Source organism: Euprymna scolopes, chromosome 9, assembly GCF_053919585.1.
Source record: "Euprymna scolopes isolate OS-2025 chromosome 9, ASM5391958v1, whole genome shotgun sequence".
Classification (NCBI taxonomy): domain Eukaryota; kingdom Metazoa; phylum Mollusca; class Cephalopoda; order Sepiida; family Sepiolidae; genus Euprymna; species Euprymna scolopes.
Genome location: NC_136490.1, coordinates 140,770,266 through 140,791,087, shown reverse-complemented (window position 1 = coordinate 140,791,087; position 20,822 = coordinate 140,770,266). Strand labels below are relative to the sequence as shown.

The following is a 20,822-nucleotide window of genomic DNA, read 5'->3' as shown; positions in this document are numbered from 1 at the left end:
AACAGAAAATTTAAATAAAGAGTATAAAAAGTGGCCCTGGAATTTACTTTTGGCAGCCACATAACTCACTCCCTTTTTGCCCTTTAGTCCTCACATTCCATGAATGATGTTTCTGACAAAGGAGGAAGGATTTTAGAATCTATCCATTTAATACTTATTGTTCGTTTGTTTTTTGACCTTGAAGTAGTTATGTTTGTTTTTTGGATTTGTTAAACTTTTTACATCAAGTGATTTCATGCCTTGTCTGGAGCAATTTTTCATGAATTGTTTTTTTTTTAATTTAAATAAGGATTCAATTTACAGATTCTAATGACATTAGAAATTTTTCTACAATTCCATCTGAGGTCAGTAAAGGCAATTTACCAGTTAGGTACATAAAATAACAAATATATTAAAACAAAGAAATTAAATTGCTTTAATAGATGTTCTTCATTTGAAAAAAATAAATTACATGAAGAGTATCCTTGTGTATTTAAAATTTAAACATTTAAAATAATTATTTTCATTGGTTCTAAAATCATTTGCCATTAGGTAGTTATCTGTAAAAAACAGTTTTCATTGTTTTATGTGAGCTCATGTTATTTTTTTAACTTTTCTATTTGAAATTATTATAAACTAATGGGGGGTACCTGGCGATGCCCAGCATTGCCCTGGTTTTTAGAGGCATGTGTGGTTTAAAATGAAAACAAAGCGAAGTCATAACCCTGTTTAAATATTATAAAGAAAAAAAAACAATGTTAAAACTATAAAAAAAAAAAATGAACGGGATGCAATACGAACAGTCCAGCGGCGCCCGTATGTTTGAAAAATCCCCAAAAAAGGGGGGGGGGGAGTTGAACTCGAATCATTGAGGCGAAAGCACAAAAAAAAAAGTGATGAATTAACTAAAAAGTAAATTAGATCAAATGATTCCGCATTCAAGATTGTTTTGGTTTAGTTTCAGTAGTCACATAACACTCGAATTCTAAATGAATTTATTTGTTTTAATTTAAGTGTAATGCAAGTGAAATCACGATATCGTTGCATTGTAATCTTTGTGTAAAAATAAACATTGAGTTGAAAGTACTAATAAATAAAGGTCATAGTTAGATTTCACGGTTAGAGTCGTTAAAACCGGAAGTAAAATCTGGTTAGTCTCGCAGATTGCGTCTTACCCTAACGAAAAAAAAAAGCAAAAAGAAAACAATAATAGTAATCACGTTTTCGCGTTGTTTTTAATTTTTTTTTTTCTATTTTATTATAGAAAAAACAGAAAGCATAAAATCAGGGAAAAAAGATTTATAAAAAAAAAAAAAAAAAAAAAAAAAGTAACAGCATAAGTAACCTTGTACGATTCAAAACCGGTATATTTCCTTGTAGTGATCCTTGTGAACGCATCCGCTGCGGTGTAAATGGGGAGAGGGGAAAGGAGGAATCTAATAGAGAGAAAAGATGTTGCAACTTCCATTGAATCTAAGCGATTTTGGCAGTGTACTTTCACCGGAAAAAATGTAGGAATGTACCATTGTCGAGGAACTGTAGCGGTAATAGGCCTATAGCATACCTCAGATAATGTGCTACAGTCTGTACGCATTACATTTGCATGTAATGTCATGATTTTTAATCCTATTAAGGTCAAAGTTGGAGGGGAAAAAGTGAGTTCATTAATACACAATGACATCAGTAATAATATAAGGAACATTTTAAATCAACAAATCATCTCTTAATATTTGATTCAACCATCATGACTAATGAATCTAATTAGTGAGGGCTAAGAAGAGAAGTTTATTCTTTTCAGTATCTAATATCTATATAAAATGAGAAATTTTGTATGGACCTTGATTATGATAAGGTGCAGTAAACTAAGTATTATGGTATCCGTTCAATGCAGGATTAGAGATTAACAGGGATTAGTATTTGATGCAAAAATGAGCGCAAATCTAACCATTCATATTATTTGGATTTTTACGATTATTGTTTTCATCTTCAGTGTCATTTTCACGTTTTGGTCAATGTAATCTCTCACCATCTCCAAGTATCTACCTCCACACACACACGCCAACAAAAATATCACCGAACCACCGATTAGCAGTAAAATCTCTTCCTTTCACTGTACAAGTCCTAAATGCTGGAAGATTTTCTACTCTTCAAGTTCCTTTCTTCAAACTGTTTGCCTTTGGAATTCCATTCTTGCTCCCTGTTTTGGGGTATAAACAAACAAACATGCAGATATTTAAATGTAATGTGAATAAACAATTTACTGCACAAACCACTCACTCAGATAGTCTCCTATTACAATAGCTCCTTATGCCTCAGTGCTAATATGCAAGGGTTAATTAAATTATATATATATATATATATATATATATATATATATATATATATATATGCACACACAAAGTTTCTGTTTACATGATCAGTTAAACATTTAAAACGCTGACTATATTGTCTGCTTTATATAAGTTATTTCTTGGCTTGTTGCATAGCTGTTGAAGTTGGTCAATCGATTAAAGTGCTCAGATTTGTGTTAAAAGTGACATGCCTGAGGATTCTGAATTGTGCAATCAGCTGAATAGTTATCCTCCATACTGATGATTTCATGAAATGTATGTGGATAATAATTTCAAAATACTATATATATATATATATTAGTTCTTTTTTACTCTTCTTCAACTCAAACAAGGCATATTAGGGAGTTACTATTTTAGATCATATCTACAGATATATGATGGAGTTGAGCAATGAGATGTCTGCTCATATTACATTTAAATTTCTGCATGTTAATACAGTCAGGGAAGCAGGAAACAGGGAGGGAATTCCGAAATCTAGCAGTTCGTGAAAAGAAACTATTAGAGTAGAAGGCCTTCGGCATCTAGAGATTTCTACAGTGAAGAGGTATGATTTTGTTGCTTATTGGGAGTATTTGCATGAAGGGGGCACAAGGTCTACAAGTTTGTGAAGACATTTCATTAAAATACTTGTAAAACAAATACAGGAATGCCACATTGTGGGGATTGGACAGGGGTTGGAGCTTGGTTGATAGTGCAGGACATACATACACACATACATACACACTAGCCGTAGACAGAATTATCAATTATGAGCTGTAGCTACTAGGTATTTCTCAGGAGTCTAATTTAATTCTGAACCCCTACCCCACTTTTTACAAAGGATTTTGAAAGTTAATTTGAATTATTTTGTATCATTTTATCATTAAATTATTAATTCAACCAAATTCTTATAACACAACCAAATTCTTATAACATTATAACTAATTGTTGTTAAGGTAATGTTTGAATCTGTGTAGTCATTGGAGGTAAATAGTTCCCAAAACTTTCCAACTTTTTATACAGGAGGATTTGAAAAGAATTTTAAGGATAATTTATGGCTTTATTAAATAAATAATTCCCAACCTATAAGTCACAAACCAAATTAGGGTTGCAAAGTATTTCTATGGGTCTTACAAAAATATGTTAGCAGCTGATCACAATTTTTTTTCCCAGCAATGTAACCAATTTTTTTTCAAACTTAGTATAAATCCTTTATTATTTATCTCCCTTAGCCAGCCCCTTTTTTTTTTTTCATGGATTCCTTTAAAATTTTGCCAGCAAGATCCTTCAGAGGCCTGTCAGCTGCTTACTTCACATTCATATGAAATTGTTTTCTATTTCTTTAAATATCAACATTTTGAAGATCATCTGTAAGAAATATTGCTTTACTCCTCTAAAAATAGTATTAAACTGCATTTTTATTATTTAGTATCTTTTCTGCAGATGACATACTTTATTTTTTGCCCATTTGTGAGTTTCTATTTAACCTTGTTCATAACTTGGCTATCATTTAGCATAATTTGTATTTGTCATTTTCTGTCTTTATTTCTATACTCAAATATCTTTTCTACATTATCAAGTTTAAAACTCTTAAGGCTTTAGTAAACTCCTCATGTCTGCTATTTCTTCTTTTCTATTTATGTGCTTGTGAAACTTGTTTTTCATTCTTTTTCAATTTACCTTTTATGACAATTATTAAACCTGGGTGAAAAATATAGCATGCCTCTTTTCATTGTCAATAGTTTTATCTGTCAGATTTTCACATTTCCACAAAACATAAATGCATGCCAGAAACTGTACAAATTTACTCTAGTAGAATAGGGTAAAGATTGTACTGAGCACATGGTAAAAAAAGTTATACAAAGCTGGACTGATGCACCTTCGAGACAGTTTTTTTTTTCTTCTTTTATTTATTTTTTTTTTTTCATAAAAGCTATTTTGGCATCCTTTGAGATGGTAAGAGAGCTGGTGAAAGCCATGGAAAAAAATTCTCCACGCAACATATTGATAAGAAACTGGAACAAGCACCATATTCTGACAATGTCATTAAATGTACAACTGATCTTATTCCAGAAGTTCAGTTATCTCAGTTAATTTAATAATGGAAAAAAGCAGGACACTTGTCTGCAAACTGATAAGTCAATGGGCATTCTTGGTGATGCTAAACTGATAATACATTTCTGAATTTTTAAGATGATTGATTATTTGTAATATTTGGATTCTTCGGACTATTATTCCCATTCTCAGTGTTATTTTCACAACATTTCAGTCAATGTAACTGTTTTAAGGGTCATATCTATAGCATAGTGTATAAAGTACTTGGTAAATTTCAGTTGCAAAGTTACACTTTTCTGGAGGTTGAAGGTTTCAATCCTCAGTGCAGGTGAGACTAAGAATACAATTGCGAATTACTTAGGACTACAACTCAAACCTACCTGGTGGAACAAGAGCATATTACCCTCATGCATTAAATAAAGGTTCCGTTTGAAATTCAATGCAGATTTCGGAGTTTGGGAGAAAGATTCCAGAGTTTGACAAGATACACTTGACGAAGATCAGAGGTCACATCGACCGAAATGTTGTGAAAATCAGACGAGAACAGTAGTCTGAAGAATCCAAATAATACTAAATTAAGTTTTGTAAGTTATAGAGAAGATGGCATTTTGTAGCAACTTCCCTTCTGTAATTTTTTATCACCAAGGAAGACATACTTCATGTGGTCTCAAGTTTTCTTAAGAAATATGATCTAGATTGAAGAAATGTTTGGCCGTGCACATTGGAAATTTATCAACGATGGTGATAGTGATTGTGTAAATATTGTTACTCACATTAAAACTGAAAACCCCGACATCATAATTTGTTGCATGTCACATTAATAAAAAAAAAAAAACTGTTGTTTCTCATGTGCCATCAGATCTCGATTCTGTTGTAAACAATGCTATATATATCTATAAAAGTGGTAGTGTCTGTTTGTCTGTGTACATTTCCCTACACAATAACTGTCAATTTTCAGTCTACAGACTCGAAATTTGATATACAGGGTAGTGAGATTTGGGAAAATATTTGTAATCAGTTTTCGGCCAGAAATTTGGCTGTTAAGGGGTCAAAGTTCAACGATTTGACCTTTCAGAACTCTACCAAACTCCTCCGCCAACTTTGGGTCTAAACACTTGAAATTTTGGATATAGGTTCCTTGGACATGGATCTAATTTAATAACTTTATTTCAGCCCAAAACAATAAATGTTAAGGGGTCATAATAGGGGTCAAAGTTAAAAAAAAAAAATTGACCACTTTGGTCTACCAAATTACTCGGACAATTTCTGGTCTAAACATTTGAAATTTTACATAAAGGGTACTCAGAGAAAGTGCAAGCTTTTTAATCGATTTGGGTCGAAAATTTGAGTTACCAATATATAAATGTATGTATGTATGCATGTCTGCCTAAAACTTTCGATAGAGGCGACGGATTTTTACAAGATCAGTATTGTTTTGAAGTTCGACCTTTCAGATGACAAATATAAAAAAATTGGCTAAAAACATTAATATCTTCACCTTCAACTGAGCACTTTTCTACATGGGAGGGGGGTCGCTTTTTTTGCCAATATTTTCGAAAGTCATCCTCTCCTTTCAATTGTCTAGCCTTAATTAAAATCTACGTCACTTCCCTTTTGGCGGTGGTCGTTACAGCAAAGACGTCAGTTTTTTCCCCCATTCTTTTCCTCCTTTGTGTTACGGGTTCGAGCCTGCCTTTCTACTACCACTTTTATTTTTATTTTTTTTACTCAACACACACCTCCAAACACCCGGGCAACGCCGAGCTGAAATGCTAGTAATATATATATATATATATATATATATATATGCATGAATAAAAAAAATCGATAAGAAAAATATATAAATGTTTATATCTTTTCTGTATTTATTTCCTATGTGTTGATGTGTAAGAATACAAAAAGTCTTTTGAAAAAAACAAGAACGTTTTTTTCCCCAGAGTAAATGATGGAAACATGTGTAGGGCGGGCAGGGTTAGCAGTAGGAGGAGCATGGGTATAGCCAATAAGGTTAAAATCTATATGAATATGACCCTTCTAACATTTTTGACTTGGAATGGTCAGCAACTTGTGTGGCCTCTATATCTATATATATATATAGTGAACTTTATCAAGGTCACAAGTTTAAATTCACACATTTTTCATAAAATGTATGAAGACATCAAATCATATTACAAAGATTTGTCACATCATTATGTGTGTTGGCTCTATCGAGGAAAGATTCTAAAATTGTTCTCTATAATGGATTGCTTTAAGGATGTTGCCTGGCAAGTAAAGCATGCTTATTTATATGCCATGCATCTAAATGAACTTAATTCACACATGCAGAATTTAAATCACCATGGTGAATACTGATGTAAAAATTATCTCCTTTAAAAAAAATCTTGCTCTCTGGACGAAAAAAACAAATGCTCAAAAGGAAAAAACTACAGATTTTCCAAAATTAAGTGCTATGTTAGAAGATTCACGAGATAGAACTTTTTTTAATACAAATAAACACAGCCAGGTGGTATTTACCCCCTACACCATACACCAAAGTATAGGATGTGACAGTTTAATGGAGGAAGACCTGGTGCCTTTCACAATCTGGGTCATTTTAGAAATGTACACCTTACCCCCCCCCCCTACACACACTATTTTGAGAGCAGATCAAACGCGGTCATACATTTGACATTTTCATCTGAGCTGATGTTACGAACATACATAAACCTATTAAAGCTTTTTATAAATTATATACAACAATGAAAATATAGAATTTGTTTATATAAATTCACACAAGTTATTTATCAAAAACAAATTACAATCGAACAGATGTCACCAAATTGTACATGACATTGCCATAACATACAAATGATTTTCTTTTTACAAAATTTCTTGGCTTTAATTCGTTTTAAGGTACTTTTAAGGATTAAAGTTCTTATGGAGTCAGTTCCGATAATTGATGGAGAATCACGAGTCAGTCCTGGAAATGGCCAAAGCAGTTTACAATTTGGGAGACATTGTTTTTCTTGGAGCTAATGTTTTTTAAACCTAACCTAATCTTTTGTTCTAATCATAATCCTGTGTTTGTTTCACAATCCAGAGGTACGAAAAAATTGTCAGAAAAACAATATATGACAAATAAATGTTATCAAAGACAAGAAAAGTCACTTTTCTACCTAAGTGAATAAATAAGTTTTTAACATTTTTATTTAATGTAAAATTTTTATTTTGTTCAAAAAACAAGTAATATTGAACACTGCCGGAGAACAAGAAAAAATGGCCGCAGAGTCTCTTTACATCTTTGAAGTCTCAATGATCACTTCAAACCCAGCCAATAAATGTCACTAACATTTATTGGGTAGGTTTCTACCACCATTTTGTTTTATTTTGAAGTCTTTGTCAAGATTTCAAAGACATCACGGCCATTTTTTCTTTTTGTCTGATAGCACTCAATATTACTTGTTTTTTGAGTCATATAAACATTTGAGATTAAATAGAAGCCCTAAAAACTTATTCAGTTAGGTAGAAAAGTAATTAATTTTGCTTTTGATAACATTTGTAATATTTGTTTTTTAACAACTTTTTCAAACTTCAGTGAATTGTAATACAAACCCATAATTCCTCATCTGCTTAGTGTTGTCTGCCTTTCTCACATTTTCTTTTGCGGCATTCAGATGATAAACTGTTAAACAATTTCCAATAGTGACTCTAGATTCTCCGTCAATACTCTAAATTGATTCCATAAGAAATAACATCCTCTAGATGCCAATTCCTTTAAAAATCATTCGTTGACATCTATGCTGATGAGACAACCATCTATGGCAACACATCAAAGGCCGTAAATGATGAAGTTCTCTCTAATTCTCTCTCCTCTGATCTTGAGCGCGTGGTACAATGGGGGAAGAGGTGGCTGGTCACTTTTAATGCATCCAAAACCAAGCTTCTATCTTTACATCAACGCTCTGATCCCAATCTGGCATCAATTGAAATGATGTCTTGGGGAGGCTTCATGTTTTGACAAGCTTCTGGGTTTGACCTTTACTCCTGATCCGAAATGGAACACGTACATCAGGTCTGTTGCCAAGGACGCTGGGAAAATGGTGGGATTCTTCTACCGCTCCAGAAGATATCTCACTGCTGATGCAATTCTCTATCTTTATAAAAGCCAAGTACGTCTAAGGATGGAGTACTGCTGCCACATCTAGGCAGGAGCTGCTAAAAACAGCCTATCCTGCCTTGACAGAGTGCAAAATAGACTTCGTGGTCTAGTGGTCTAGTGGGGGGTGCCCTTTTCTCTTCCCTGCAACCTCTCTCCCACAGAAAAGACGTTGCGAGCCTGTCTTTGTTTTATCGTTATTTCCATGGCAAGTGCTCGTCTGAGCTCCAATCTCTCGTCCCCTCTCGCCAATCTTTCACGAGAAACACCCATCTGGCTGAAACTACTGTCAATTTCCCCCATTTGGAACTCTCTGCTGCTTGCCTGTTTTCCACTTGACTACAACTTGGATGTCTTCAAGTCCAACATAAACAAACTCCTGACAAACTGCCCCCTTAAGACTATTAAATCTCCAACACTAATGATTACTACAATACTATGTCATTGATTACTGTACACGCAATAACCCTTATCCCCGAGTGGCCTTCGGGCTTTGATAAATGGTGACCCCCATGTAAAAAAAAAAAAAAAAAAAATTTACGCGTTGAGATAATTTTTCTTTTCGAATGGCATCAAAGATCATAACTATCGACATAAAAAAAAATAGAAAATTATTCGTAAGACAACATTGGCTTTCATTAAAACTGTTCTGTTAAAAACAATTCGTCTTGGAAGGGAAACGTTGAAAAGTCAAAATTCTTATGTGGGTTAATAGGTATATTGGATGGTTATGGGTAGAACCACCGTTAGAAAAATATTTTAGTCAACGACCTTGCATAATTAATTAGCAATTAAATCAACAATCAAGTAAATATATAAGTGGTTTGCAATTTTAATCTAAGACTTATTTAATTAAGACAAAAGAAATGGACAAAATTAATGTTAAATAATTCGGCTAATCTAAATTTTTTAATTATGCTTCAAAGTCGATCTCGGCTCCAATTATGATATATTACTTACTTAAAGTTGTATTGCTCCCATAATAAAAACATAACATCTACATAAATAAAAAGAAAATAATGAAACAAGTCAAAATCTCTAAAATAATAAAATGCTAACACTTCGTGTTTGTGTGTTTCTCGTCCCTACATGACTTAATTGATTATTTATTGAAATCAAAGATACCATAGTAAAGTACAAAAAAAAAAAAAAAAAAAAAAAAAAAATTTAAATCCCTATTTAAAAAATATGAAATTAAATCAATAAGAATAAATTTCGGTTCCTACAAAAACAAATCAGCCAGTTTAATCTTTTGTTAATACTTAAAAGAAAGAAAAAATATGATCGTTCGAAGCTCGAAAGCATTAGAAAGTCATTTCTGGCTTTTGCTTAGCAAATCCTCATTTGTTTAAAAGATTGGAAGTCTTGGAAGATATTTACATGCAATCAGTTTATAAATGGAGATTAAAACAACATTGGCCTTAACAGTTATTGTCATATAACAAACAGAAGAGCTCTAATAATAATAAAATAAAAAGTAAAAATTCCGGGGCAATACCAGATAATAAATAACAGGTAGATAATAATTTCAGACGAGATAATGTTAAAAAGATGTGTTTTATAAACGAACAGAAGCAGAAGTAGATAATTGCTAAATAAATAAATACAGGGAATTTAATTATCAATGAAATGGGAAAAAAAAACAGTTGTGGATTTGTGGGCCACGTACGAGGCAACAACAAAACAAACATCACAAGTGCAACATCATTTGGGGGGGGGTAGAAAAAAAATTGAAAATGAAGTACATGATTTTAATAAAAAAAAAGCATGAAAATAAAAAAACTCAGTAAAAAAAATTGTCATGAAAATTTAAGGCGTTATTATAATTCAAGCTTTTACACAAGAGAAAATGTTAGATTTAAAATTCCTTTCGCACACGCGTAGCAGCTGTTGTTGTGGGGAGGAAACAAACATTACAACTATATTAAAATCCTTTTTTCTTTTCAACGTCTTAGCATATTTATTGATTTTATATACTTTTTAATAGAGTTCATTTTAATTTAGAATTAACTAAATATTACAAAAATATAATTTTTTACAACTAAAAGAAAAAAAAACATTACGAAGTTACACTGAAAAGAATTTATTGATTTACATAGGCATTTCATTTATTTATTCAATTTCTACAACCAAAAATGCCCTGCCTGTACATTGTACAAATATTTAAAAAAAAAAAAAAAAAAAAAAAATGTTGTTCGGGAGTCTTTTTTTTTTTTTAGCAAATTATTTATTGATAGGATTCTGAAAATTGGTACTACTACTCCAGTTTACGAATCGTTTTTTGTTTTTTAAACAGGATTTTCAGTTAAATTCAAATTTTACGTTATCTTTTGTTTATCAAATTGTTAGATAAACAAAGAGCTCTATGTTAAGAATGAATTTCTAAATAACGTTATTTCATAATAGTCTGTAAACTGCAGCAGTACTGTAAATTTAATTATGGTATCGTCTGGTTATTAAATTATTAATTGAGTCAAATTGCTATAAAATTAAATAACCGTTAAGTTTTGTTTTAATCTCAAATTTTCCCCCATAACTTTCGAGGTACTTATGCAGAAATGTTCCGTAAAAAATAACGTTATTATTTAGAAACTCATTCTTCAACATGGGGAGGGTGCTTTGTAACTATTCTGTACTTTCACCTAACAATTTAATAAATAAAAAAATACCGTAACAGCTGAATTTAACTTGAAAATCTAATTTATAAAACTCACTATGTCTGTGTCTTCATATTGATTGGATTTTTATGGGCCGTTCTTTTATGGGTCTTTAGCCAGTTAAAATAGTTTTTAAGTGGACAAAAATTAAGTCAAAATTGAAAAAAAAAAAAAATCGTTAAAAATTTTGTAAATTCATATTAGTTTATTTCTAATCTGTTCATATGTGTGTCACGTTGGTACAGTTTTGCTTTCAGTTTCGATTCTAGCTGATGGCATCCAAATATTTTACTTTTGAAATTACGACTAATAATATATACTAAATCTGGACAAATTAAAATATCATATTTAAGCGTATTCAACGACCAGGCAAGCCTCCCCGGAACTTTTTTTTTTTTACATAAGCACCAATTGTGATTTTTTTTTTTTTTATATACGTAACGATTTGCTAAGAATCATTAAAAAAAACAAAAAAACAAATGACTTTCTATTCAACAGAATACATCCTTTCAATTCTTTGCAAGTTTCGAAGCATCGTGAATTTGTACCCCCCCCCACCTTAATAGATTAAAACAGTAGAATTGTTTACAAGCTAACTTCAATGCACTCGGGTCAGTTTTTTTTAAAAGTTCGTTAGGCACGGCTAAAACGGAAGAGACAAAGTATTTTTTGACCGAGTCTCTTTAAAAATCTACCAAAACTCAAGTAATTATCTAATTAATACAAAATTTTCACTGATTATTAAGTGAAGAATGAACTTTTATAATGGTGTACTTTTTTTTCGTAATCGATATATATATATCTGTGTGTGTGTGTGTGTGTGTGTGTGTGTATGTTTGCCTACAAACACCCCCCTTCTTTATTTGTGGTTACAAATATGCTTTAAAATAAATCATCCGAAATTCAACAAAATATATTGTACTGTGGGGAGGGTAAGGATTGTAGATGAAAAAAACAAAAAAAAACAAACAAACACTTGTGCATGTATCAGATTTTAAGGTTAAAAATCCAAATTTTGAATGTGTTTAATTTTTCACTTTTTGCATTTTGAAGTGTGAAATGTGTTGAATATGTTAAACAATAATTATCTTTCAGATTAGAAAAAATTTTTAATATATTTTCATTATTTTTATGAAAGACAATTTTAAATCTTTGGAAAATATATGAATAATTTTCTTTTAATGAGCCCAGTACCATTAAATAGGAAATGCTTTGAAGAATCGATACAAAAAAAAAAAAAAAAAAAAAAAAACTGATAAATAATTGCGCATTTTGCTAAAAATACAATAATTTCTTCCAGCAATTTGTTGCTACGTGATATTACCTAAGCTATGGTAGACCATAAGGCCTACAAACAGCTGTTATCTCCCCCTTTTTCAAAATGACATCCAATTCTAATGGAAGTCTTTTTCACAAATTATGCAATAAAAAATTGGGGAAAATCTAATTTAATATGGTTTATGGAAAAACAGTTTTACAATAGAACCTCAGGATACGGTGTCCCTAGGATACGTTTTTTTTTCAGGTTACGATGTGAAATATGTTTTTCTGGCCCCTGGTTATGGTATTTGCCCGCCTTACGGTGTTATTTGATTATATACATGTGTATTATATACTGTACTGCATTTTGTTAATTTTTAAAACCGTATACCAGGGTTCTACTGTATATAGTTTATGGAACAAGTATATGGTTCACAAGTTACAAAATGGTTGTAATCATGAAATTAAAAATACATTCAATTTATGAAACTAGAAAGAATTTATGGTTGATGTAAAACAAAAATATCAGAAAACAAAAAAAGCAGTTTTAGTTTTCATTTTAGTATTTTACGCTATTCCATTGATCTCAGTAATAGCTTAAACAATTAACAATAATGTGCAAGTTATCGAGAAGCACACAAAAAGTGGTCACACAATTTTGTATAAAAACGGCAGCCATTTGGAGAATACAAAAAAATAGTTACTCATTGTCTTCTACATTTTGTGATTAAGAACTAGATGATCAATAACCCTTTCTGGTCAGAAAGTGAGTGATCATTTTACGTTATATTAACTTAGTAAAGTGAACCCTCATTTAATCTTTTTTATCCGGTGTGTTGATGTGTAATCGGGCGAAAACAAAATAGAATATTATTGTTTTATCTTTTTTATTAATAGTGTGGAAGCAAAGTGCAAAAATTAACCCTGAAATATATTGTAAAAGAAAGAAAAAACAAATAGAGTGCTTGTTTTAGCTTGATAATCTTTTAAACTAAACGCATTTCAGGTGAAAACATTACGTAGTTAGGTGTCATGTCAAAATTAGGGTAAATTCCAAAAATTACAAAATACATCTAGCACATCTATAGGTGTATCAGAATTTTGGGGGAATTTTTGACACCCCTAACACGAAACTGCGAATATAAAAAACTCATAATTTCTCTTTTAAAAGTGGGTTGCTTATTTTCTTTATGGAATATACTTCCAAAATAAACTATTAAAGTTGTTTAAAAAATAATAAAAGTATGTTTTATTTTTTAAAAAACAGTGTTTACAAAGTGCTGGCGCACCTTCATGCAGCCATTTTTTTTTTTACGTAATGAAATCAATTGAATTTTACGAGTTAATTTTTTTTTCAATTTTTGAACTTTAAAAATCTATCAAAATTTTTCTACTGGTTAAATTTTTATGATATTTTCAGGGTCAATGTGAAATTTTATGCTCTTTCCAATAAATCGTATATAATATTTTAGACAAATGTTGTTTTTTAAATTCACCCCCCCCCATTTCGAAATGTCTATTAAAATTTTGATAATTAATTTACTCAAAGTTTTATATATCATAAATTGAAGATAAAGATCAATCAATAATATATTGTAAATTAAAACAAAAACAAAGAAGTGTTTTTTGTAAATTTACCTGTAAAGTCCATAGTGTAAAACCTTTTTTTAAAAAACCACGTTAAATTTTTTTTTTTTTTTAATTGGAAGCCTATGTTCTGCTTATATTGTTCAGTAAGTATTGGACGCTGATGACAATTTTTTTTTATTTCATTCAATGTTTTCTTTTTTCAGATATTTAAAAAAAAAAAAAAAAAAAAATTCACTCGATAAAGTAGAATCAAAATATATTAAATCAAAAATTTATGTATTTCTTTGAGAAAAGAAAAAAAAAATTCCTCAACTGTTTTTTTTTTTTAAGGCAAAATCTTATAAGTAAAATTTTACTAGTTTTAAACTATGGGAACATATTTCTTCATGCACAAGGCTAGACAGCTAACGCAAACATGTGGTTTTTACTTCCTTCTGTCCATCTGTAGTTCTAAACAAGAACAAACCAGTACTTCCGGTGTTTCGATAAGAACGTAAAAATGCTTACGTAATAGCGCCTTTTTCAAATAGCCGTTTAAAAATTCTTTAATTTAAAAAATAAATGGAATTTAAAATATAAATATGGATAAATTCTTAACAATGAAGAATGGAACTACACATTGAATAGTATTTTTTTATAGGTAAGTGATTTTTTGGAATTTATATCGATTTTTTTATAATTGAAGTAAAATTTTGTTGATTTTCTTCAAATCTTTTTTAAAGAAAACCGATTAAAAAAAAAAAACATTGTATAATTTGCTATTAAACCTGTTATTTTCTTTAAATTTGGTCTTTTCTCCTTCAATTGAAAAAGAATTAGGGTTTGAATTACATTTTTCAAGTAGTTATAAGCTTGTAAAGATAGGAGGTTGAATTATTCAATTTTTTTCACACATTCTTAAGGTCGGTTTCTGACACTGCTATATACGACACTATATATGCTAGATGTATTTTTAACAAAAAAAAAAAAAACAAAAAAAAACATCCACAATTACATTGTTTTTAAATATGTGCTTTAAAGTGGCAGACCCTTAAAGCAAGTCAATTTAAGTAAAGGGTTATCTCCTTTGTTTGTCTTACTGATCTGGTCGCACAAGCCTTCCACATTAAAAGGTGAAAAACATGCAATAAAACTTGATAAATTCTATTTTTATATGTAATTATTTTTCTAATGGATTATTTTTGGTAATTTTTTAGAATGTATACTAATTTCGACATGACATGCAAGTACTAATGTTTTTTCACCTGAAATGTGTTGGTAAAAAAAAAAAAAAAAAATCTACACAAGCACCAAAAATAGAATGCACATTTTGTTTTTTGTTTTAAGTATTTTTTTTACCTTGAAGTTGCTGCTGTTGACCCATGCAACAAGGCCATTGATAAATTGATCGATGTCCTCACAGGCTAGGGATGCCCCGGGATCGCTTAGATAGGCCACAAGATCCGAATGAACAAGCGACCTGCTCCTTGTATCCTGGGTAATGACATTAGGCATGAAATTGTCCAAACATATCGCCATGGTTGGTATTATTTGGTCTCGTTCAATACTAATACTCCTTCTTTGTAACAAATGTTACTTTTTTTGGGGGGGGAGGGAGTTCTTTAGGGTTTTTTCTTCTTTCTTTTCCGAATTTTGCTCAGTTTTTGCTTCCGTTTGGTTGGCGTTTTGGATTTTTAATAATCAAAGTACGTGCGTGTTTGTCGTCGCTGTTCTCTCCCAGTCGGCAGCTGGGGGGCAACCTGAACAACAAACAGCACTAAAAATTAATAGACGAAGACAAATGAATCCAAAAGAGGTAACAACCTAAGGTTGGTTTGGGTTGTCAAGATTAAAATTTGCTATTTTTTTTTCTTCTTCCCTTTTATTTCTTCATTTATGTAAAAACTCACTGAGAAAGAGCTGACAATGGTGACGACGGCTGATTCTGATGCTCGCTCTGAAAAGACATGAAAATAGAGGAGAAAAAAAATTAATAAGAGAAAATATATATAAAAATACTAGTACTTCTACACAATATTAACTAAACATTCTTAACCCTAACTAGTAATCGTTAAAGGTCGCGTCAACAACAGTATGCAAAAAAATTATTTGTATAAGCAAACAAAACAAGGTACTTATGTATCTTTGGTACCGCGTTGAAATAATAACATTATTTCGAAAGCCATTCTTAAAATGGGGAGGGTGTTTTGTAACTATATTGTGTTTTCACCTAACAATTTAAAAAAAAAAAGAAAAAACTTCCTCGACTTTATAATTTTTGTAGCCACAGAACAAAAGATTCTTCCTGTGTTGACACGAAGAAAATGTATATATAGCAAAGTTGCTACAGAAAAGGTTTAATTTTTATGGAGTAATTCCAGTTTCTGATTGTTTGGTAGCAGAATGTGAATTTGATTCATCAGTTCCTAGCAGCATCGCTTATAAATTGCAGGGAGACAGGGTGTAGAACACGCCAAGGATCTGTTCTTGACACTCAGCCCGACAGGTGCGGGGCCGGGAACAGGCCCAGTACCTGTCGGACTGAGGTTTGTTGCCTGAAGTGCCCGGACCAGAGAATGCTGACGGGGATACTCAAACAATTTTTGTAATTACAAAAGTGCCCCTCCTTTAGGGAGCTTGCTTAGATCTCTACTTTCTTGACCTTGTGTCACATACTGGTGATGTGGGCACCAATTAAATACGTACCCCCATTAGTAGTCAAAAATATTACATGTTTCTAAAGGCAAAATAAGTTACTCTTCTACCTACATGAACAAGTTTTTTTATTTTATTTTAAAGCGTTTATTTACTTGGAAAACACAAGTGGTGCAGTCTTAAATTTGAATAACAATAAAAATGACCGATATGAGATGGTCATCTGCAGAGTCTCAATAATTCTCCAACATTAAACAGTATACTGGTAAAATCTACCCAATAAATTTCTTGCCTTTGGTAACATTTATCTATTATATTTGGTTTTTGACCACTTTTTCGTTTTGTTGGTTATACTGGAAAATGCTTTCAAGTTATTTTTATCAAATGAAAAATCAGAATTATAATCCATTTAGTATTATACATATAAATTTGAAAAACACGCTTGACATGTGTCAATATGGAGAATAAGTGAAATTATGACATCAGGTCATATTCTGTCGCTATTTTGTTTTGATTTCGCTTGCTAACAATGTTAACAGAACACATTTCAAACGTGTTTTTCTCAATTTATATGTGTAATATTAAATGGACCTTTACTCGAAATGATTCCTTATCTAATAATACTTAACAAAAACATGACCACTTTTAATATTTATAGTTTTTTTTTTCTCTCGCATTCTTCTCTCAATGCAATCTTTAATGATTACCCTCCAAGTTTTAGCTCTCATTCATCAGAAATCGTTTAAACTGCACACAGATTCGAAACAGTTGTCAAAAAACAAACATAAATAAATATTATCATAGGTAAGATAAGTTACTTTTCTACCTAACTGGATAATTTTTTAGTGTTTTTATTTAATGTAACATGTTTATTCAGCTCGAAAAACATACTGTTTACTGATGTACTGGAAAATTAAAATTAGGGGCCGACTTTCTGATACGGTAAGTTTGGGAACAGGAGTTAAAAATAAAAAAATATACAAATACTGTTAGAAACTCGCTCAATATATGTTACCGCAACATAGGCCGACATATATTCGGTGGGTTTTTAACAGTATTTTGTATACTTTTTATTTTTAACTCCTTTTCCCAAACTTACTGAGAGAGAGTCAGGCGCCATTTTTTAAATTTTCCAATACATCAGTAAACACTGTATGTTTTTCGAGCTGAATAAACATGTTATATTAAATAAAAACACTAAAAACATATCCAGTTCGGTAGAAAAGTAACTTCTCTTGCCTTTGATAACATTTATTTGTTATATATTTGTTTTTTGATAACTTTTTCGAATCTGTGTACAGTAATATAAACCCTGTGCAGAAGTAACAAAATACTTATACATCCGGTTAAAATAAAAAAAAGTTATTAAAAGTAAATCGTAAGCACCCCCCCCCCACATGTTTTATAATGCTGTTTTAAGTATTTAAATTATTGGTACTTCACTTATGCAGTTTACGAACCGTGCAAGTTTTTATATAGACTTTTCGGCCAATGCGCACTGTTTGTCCAACCTGAAAAGGGTGTTTATTCCGAAAGCCGTTCTTAACATGGGGAGGTTGAAAATAAAATCCCTTTCGGAATAAACACCCTCAATCTCCCCATGTTAGGAACGGCTTTCGGTATAAATACCCTTTGCAGGTTGGACAACCAGTGCACAGTGACCGAATTTTCATGTTACATTCACGGTATTTGTATAAATTTACCATTTTTACTGTATCTTGTTCATTCAATTGTTAATAGTTAACGAAGCCCCGCCTTCCCGTGTTAAGAATGGCTTTCTAAATAACGTCATTAGTTCGGTACAATCCATAAACTGCATGAGTATCTAATTATTTTTCAAGAATTCGTAGTAATTCTATAGAATGTTTTTAACCTAAATTTCAAGTTTAGTTCGGCAAAGGTGTTTGCTTCGGTTCAACTTCTGTAGAAGCACATAATACATAATAACTTTATTCGGCGTTGCCCAGGTGGAAGGCTTAGAGAAAAATAATTCCAAATATAATCAATGATTATTATTAGTCATGCTTACATTTTTAAATGTTTTTAAGAGAAACTATTTTCTTTTCAAATTAAATATGCTGTTAAAACTTAATGTGTATTTATCAAAGTTACGCATAGACGATAAACACAAGCACTTAAGATCTTGTCTGATGATTTGGAGATATTAATAATAACAAAAATGAGAAAACACGATAAAGAAAAATAATCTAGTAGCATCTCGGTTGACGGTAGCAGCATCTGTATGGCTGTCTACGCTTTAAGCGTCCCAATTTTTTTTTTTTTTTTTTTTCAAAAGAAGTCACATATAAAATTACATCGCAATTTCAGATGTAATAAAATAAAAAGTATCAATCTCATTTAATATCGATTCTTTGTTTAAGACAACCTAGCATTTTGTTTTGTTGCTAACTTTAATATTAGAAAGGAAAAAAAAAAAACATGGAACAGAAACAAGCAAAAAAAAAAAAAAAAGGTTCTTCAGTAGCATACAAGAAGAACGATACATACAATCATATCTATCTATATATATATATATATATATATATATATATATATATATATAATACGAGGTTAAAGGTATTCAAGAGTGATAACTTAATGAATTTAACGGTTGTTAAGAGTGCTCAATAAACAGAAAAGCAAGATATATTTTTATTAATATAAACAAATTTACATGGTCACGACACCAAACATGCTAATGTTTCGGACAAATGGTTGGTTAACACCAGAAGTCCTCGTCAGGCGACTTAATAAATGGTTGCTTTCCACAGAAGAAACCAGTCCTCAAAACACACACACTACTAAAATAAAAAAAAATTCCAATATTGTATTAAAGTTCATTTAGATAGCTCGATAGTATGTAAGCTTGTGTACTAAATAAAAACTGAACCTTTTTGAGAGAAGCATAAAAATCAGTGTCTGGTCACAGTGAAGAAGCGGTATATATATATATATATATATATATATATATATATATATATATATATATATATATATACACACACACACACACACACACATATGCACGCGCGTGATAAAAAACGTTCTCTTAAAAAAAAATCGATCTTCAATCAAATCTATATGAACATTTTTCTGTTACTAATATATCTTAGATAGCAATTTAATCTTAAAAACTACAGATCGAATAAGTATCGAACTGATTGTCTTCTTTTAGAAGGGAATTTGGGACGCCGAAACCGTACACAGCCGCATCTGTAGTCGCAATAAAGTCGGCTACGTCATAACTGCCATATATGGATGAATCTGGCACGATAGTTTATATACTCGCCTACAAAAATATATATACAAAGTACACCCAATACTACCACATTTTGTCAATAACAAAATAAGCTCAAATGAAAAATGAATGTTGTTATAAGTCAGATTGATCACTAAAACAACTAAAATAAAAACTAACCACGACTACAGACTTAAAAAAATACTAATAATAATACATCTAGGTGTTATTCATTATTCCAGTGATTCACCAGCGAAGCCAAATATAATTTATACTGTGACTGAGAGACGATTGCAAGCTTTTAAAACCGATCAGATACACTAATATGGACCATTAATTGCAACTGCAATAAATTAGAGATGTGCCAAAGTCTGATAAAGTGAAAATATGTGCATTTTTTGCAAGAGACAACATACCTCAGTAGTAGGGTCAGCCATCATGGATTGGAAATCTAAGTTACATAAAATCTCGCAAATTATCGTTGTTATGCAAAATCTCGCGAGATTTCCCTCAGTTTCCACTTAAAAGAGGTAGTTCCTCCTCACCCATTTGTCTTAGTGTTGATTATAATCTTTCGAAACAACGCATTTCAAGTTAAAACATTACGTATTTACGTGTCATGTCGGAATTAGTATAAATTACGAAAAATAAATATGAAAAAAATATATATATTTTACCCATTTTTCTCTCTTATTTCTCTCATCCTTATGAACTTTCTACGGGTTCGTTGAATATTTATTAACGAGAAAAATATGCGAAACTGACTGTCGGGAGTCCAATCACAATGTAATCTGCAGTCTGCACTGTCCCCGATTAGAAGATGAGAAATCCTTCTAAACTGAGACAATTTTTTTGTCTGCCTATATCCAGAATGCCCAATTTTGAGGAACTGAATTCGGGGGGCCCCTACTAATATTTAAAAAATTGATTAAACCGATTTTCCC

The 20,822-nt window shown here is 31.2% G+C and overlaps 1 protein-coding gene across 46 annotated transcripts in view; it reads right to left on the bottom strand.

Annotated features, from left to right (window-relative positions):
* LOC145284881 (CLIP-associating protein 1-B-like) overlaps positions 1-20,415 on the bottom strand; it is a 450,911-nt gene extending 430,496 nt beyond the window's left edge. For all 46 annotated transcript variants that reach the window (XM_080133909.1, XM_080133914.1, XM_080133920.1 and 43 more), the window contains exons 1-2: positions 20,295-20,415; positions 15,345-15,942 (exon numbers count right to left, since the gene is read on the bottom strand). In XM_080133909.1, coding sequence (XP_079990035.1) covers positions 15,345-15,524 — 180 coding nt within the window. In that variant the 5' untranslated portion in view covers positions 15,525-15,942; positions 20,295-20,415. The remainder of the gene's footprint in view (positions 1-15,344; positions 15,943-20,294) is intronic.
* Positions 20,416-20,822: the final 407 nt, after the last annotated feature.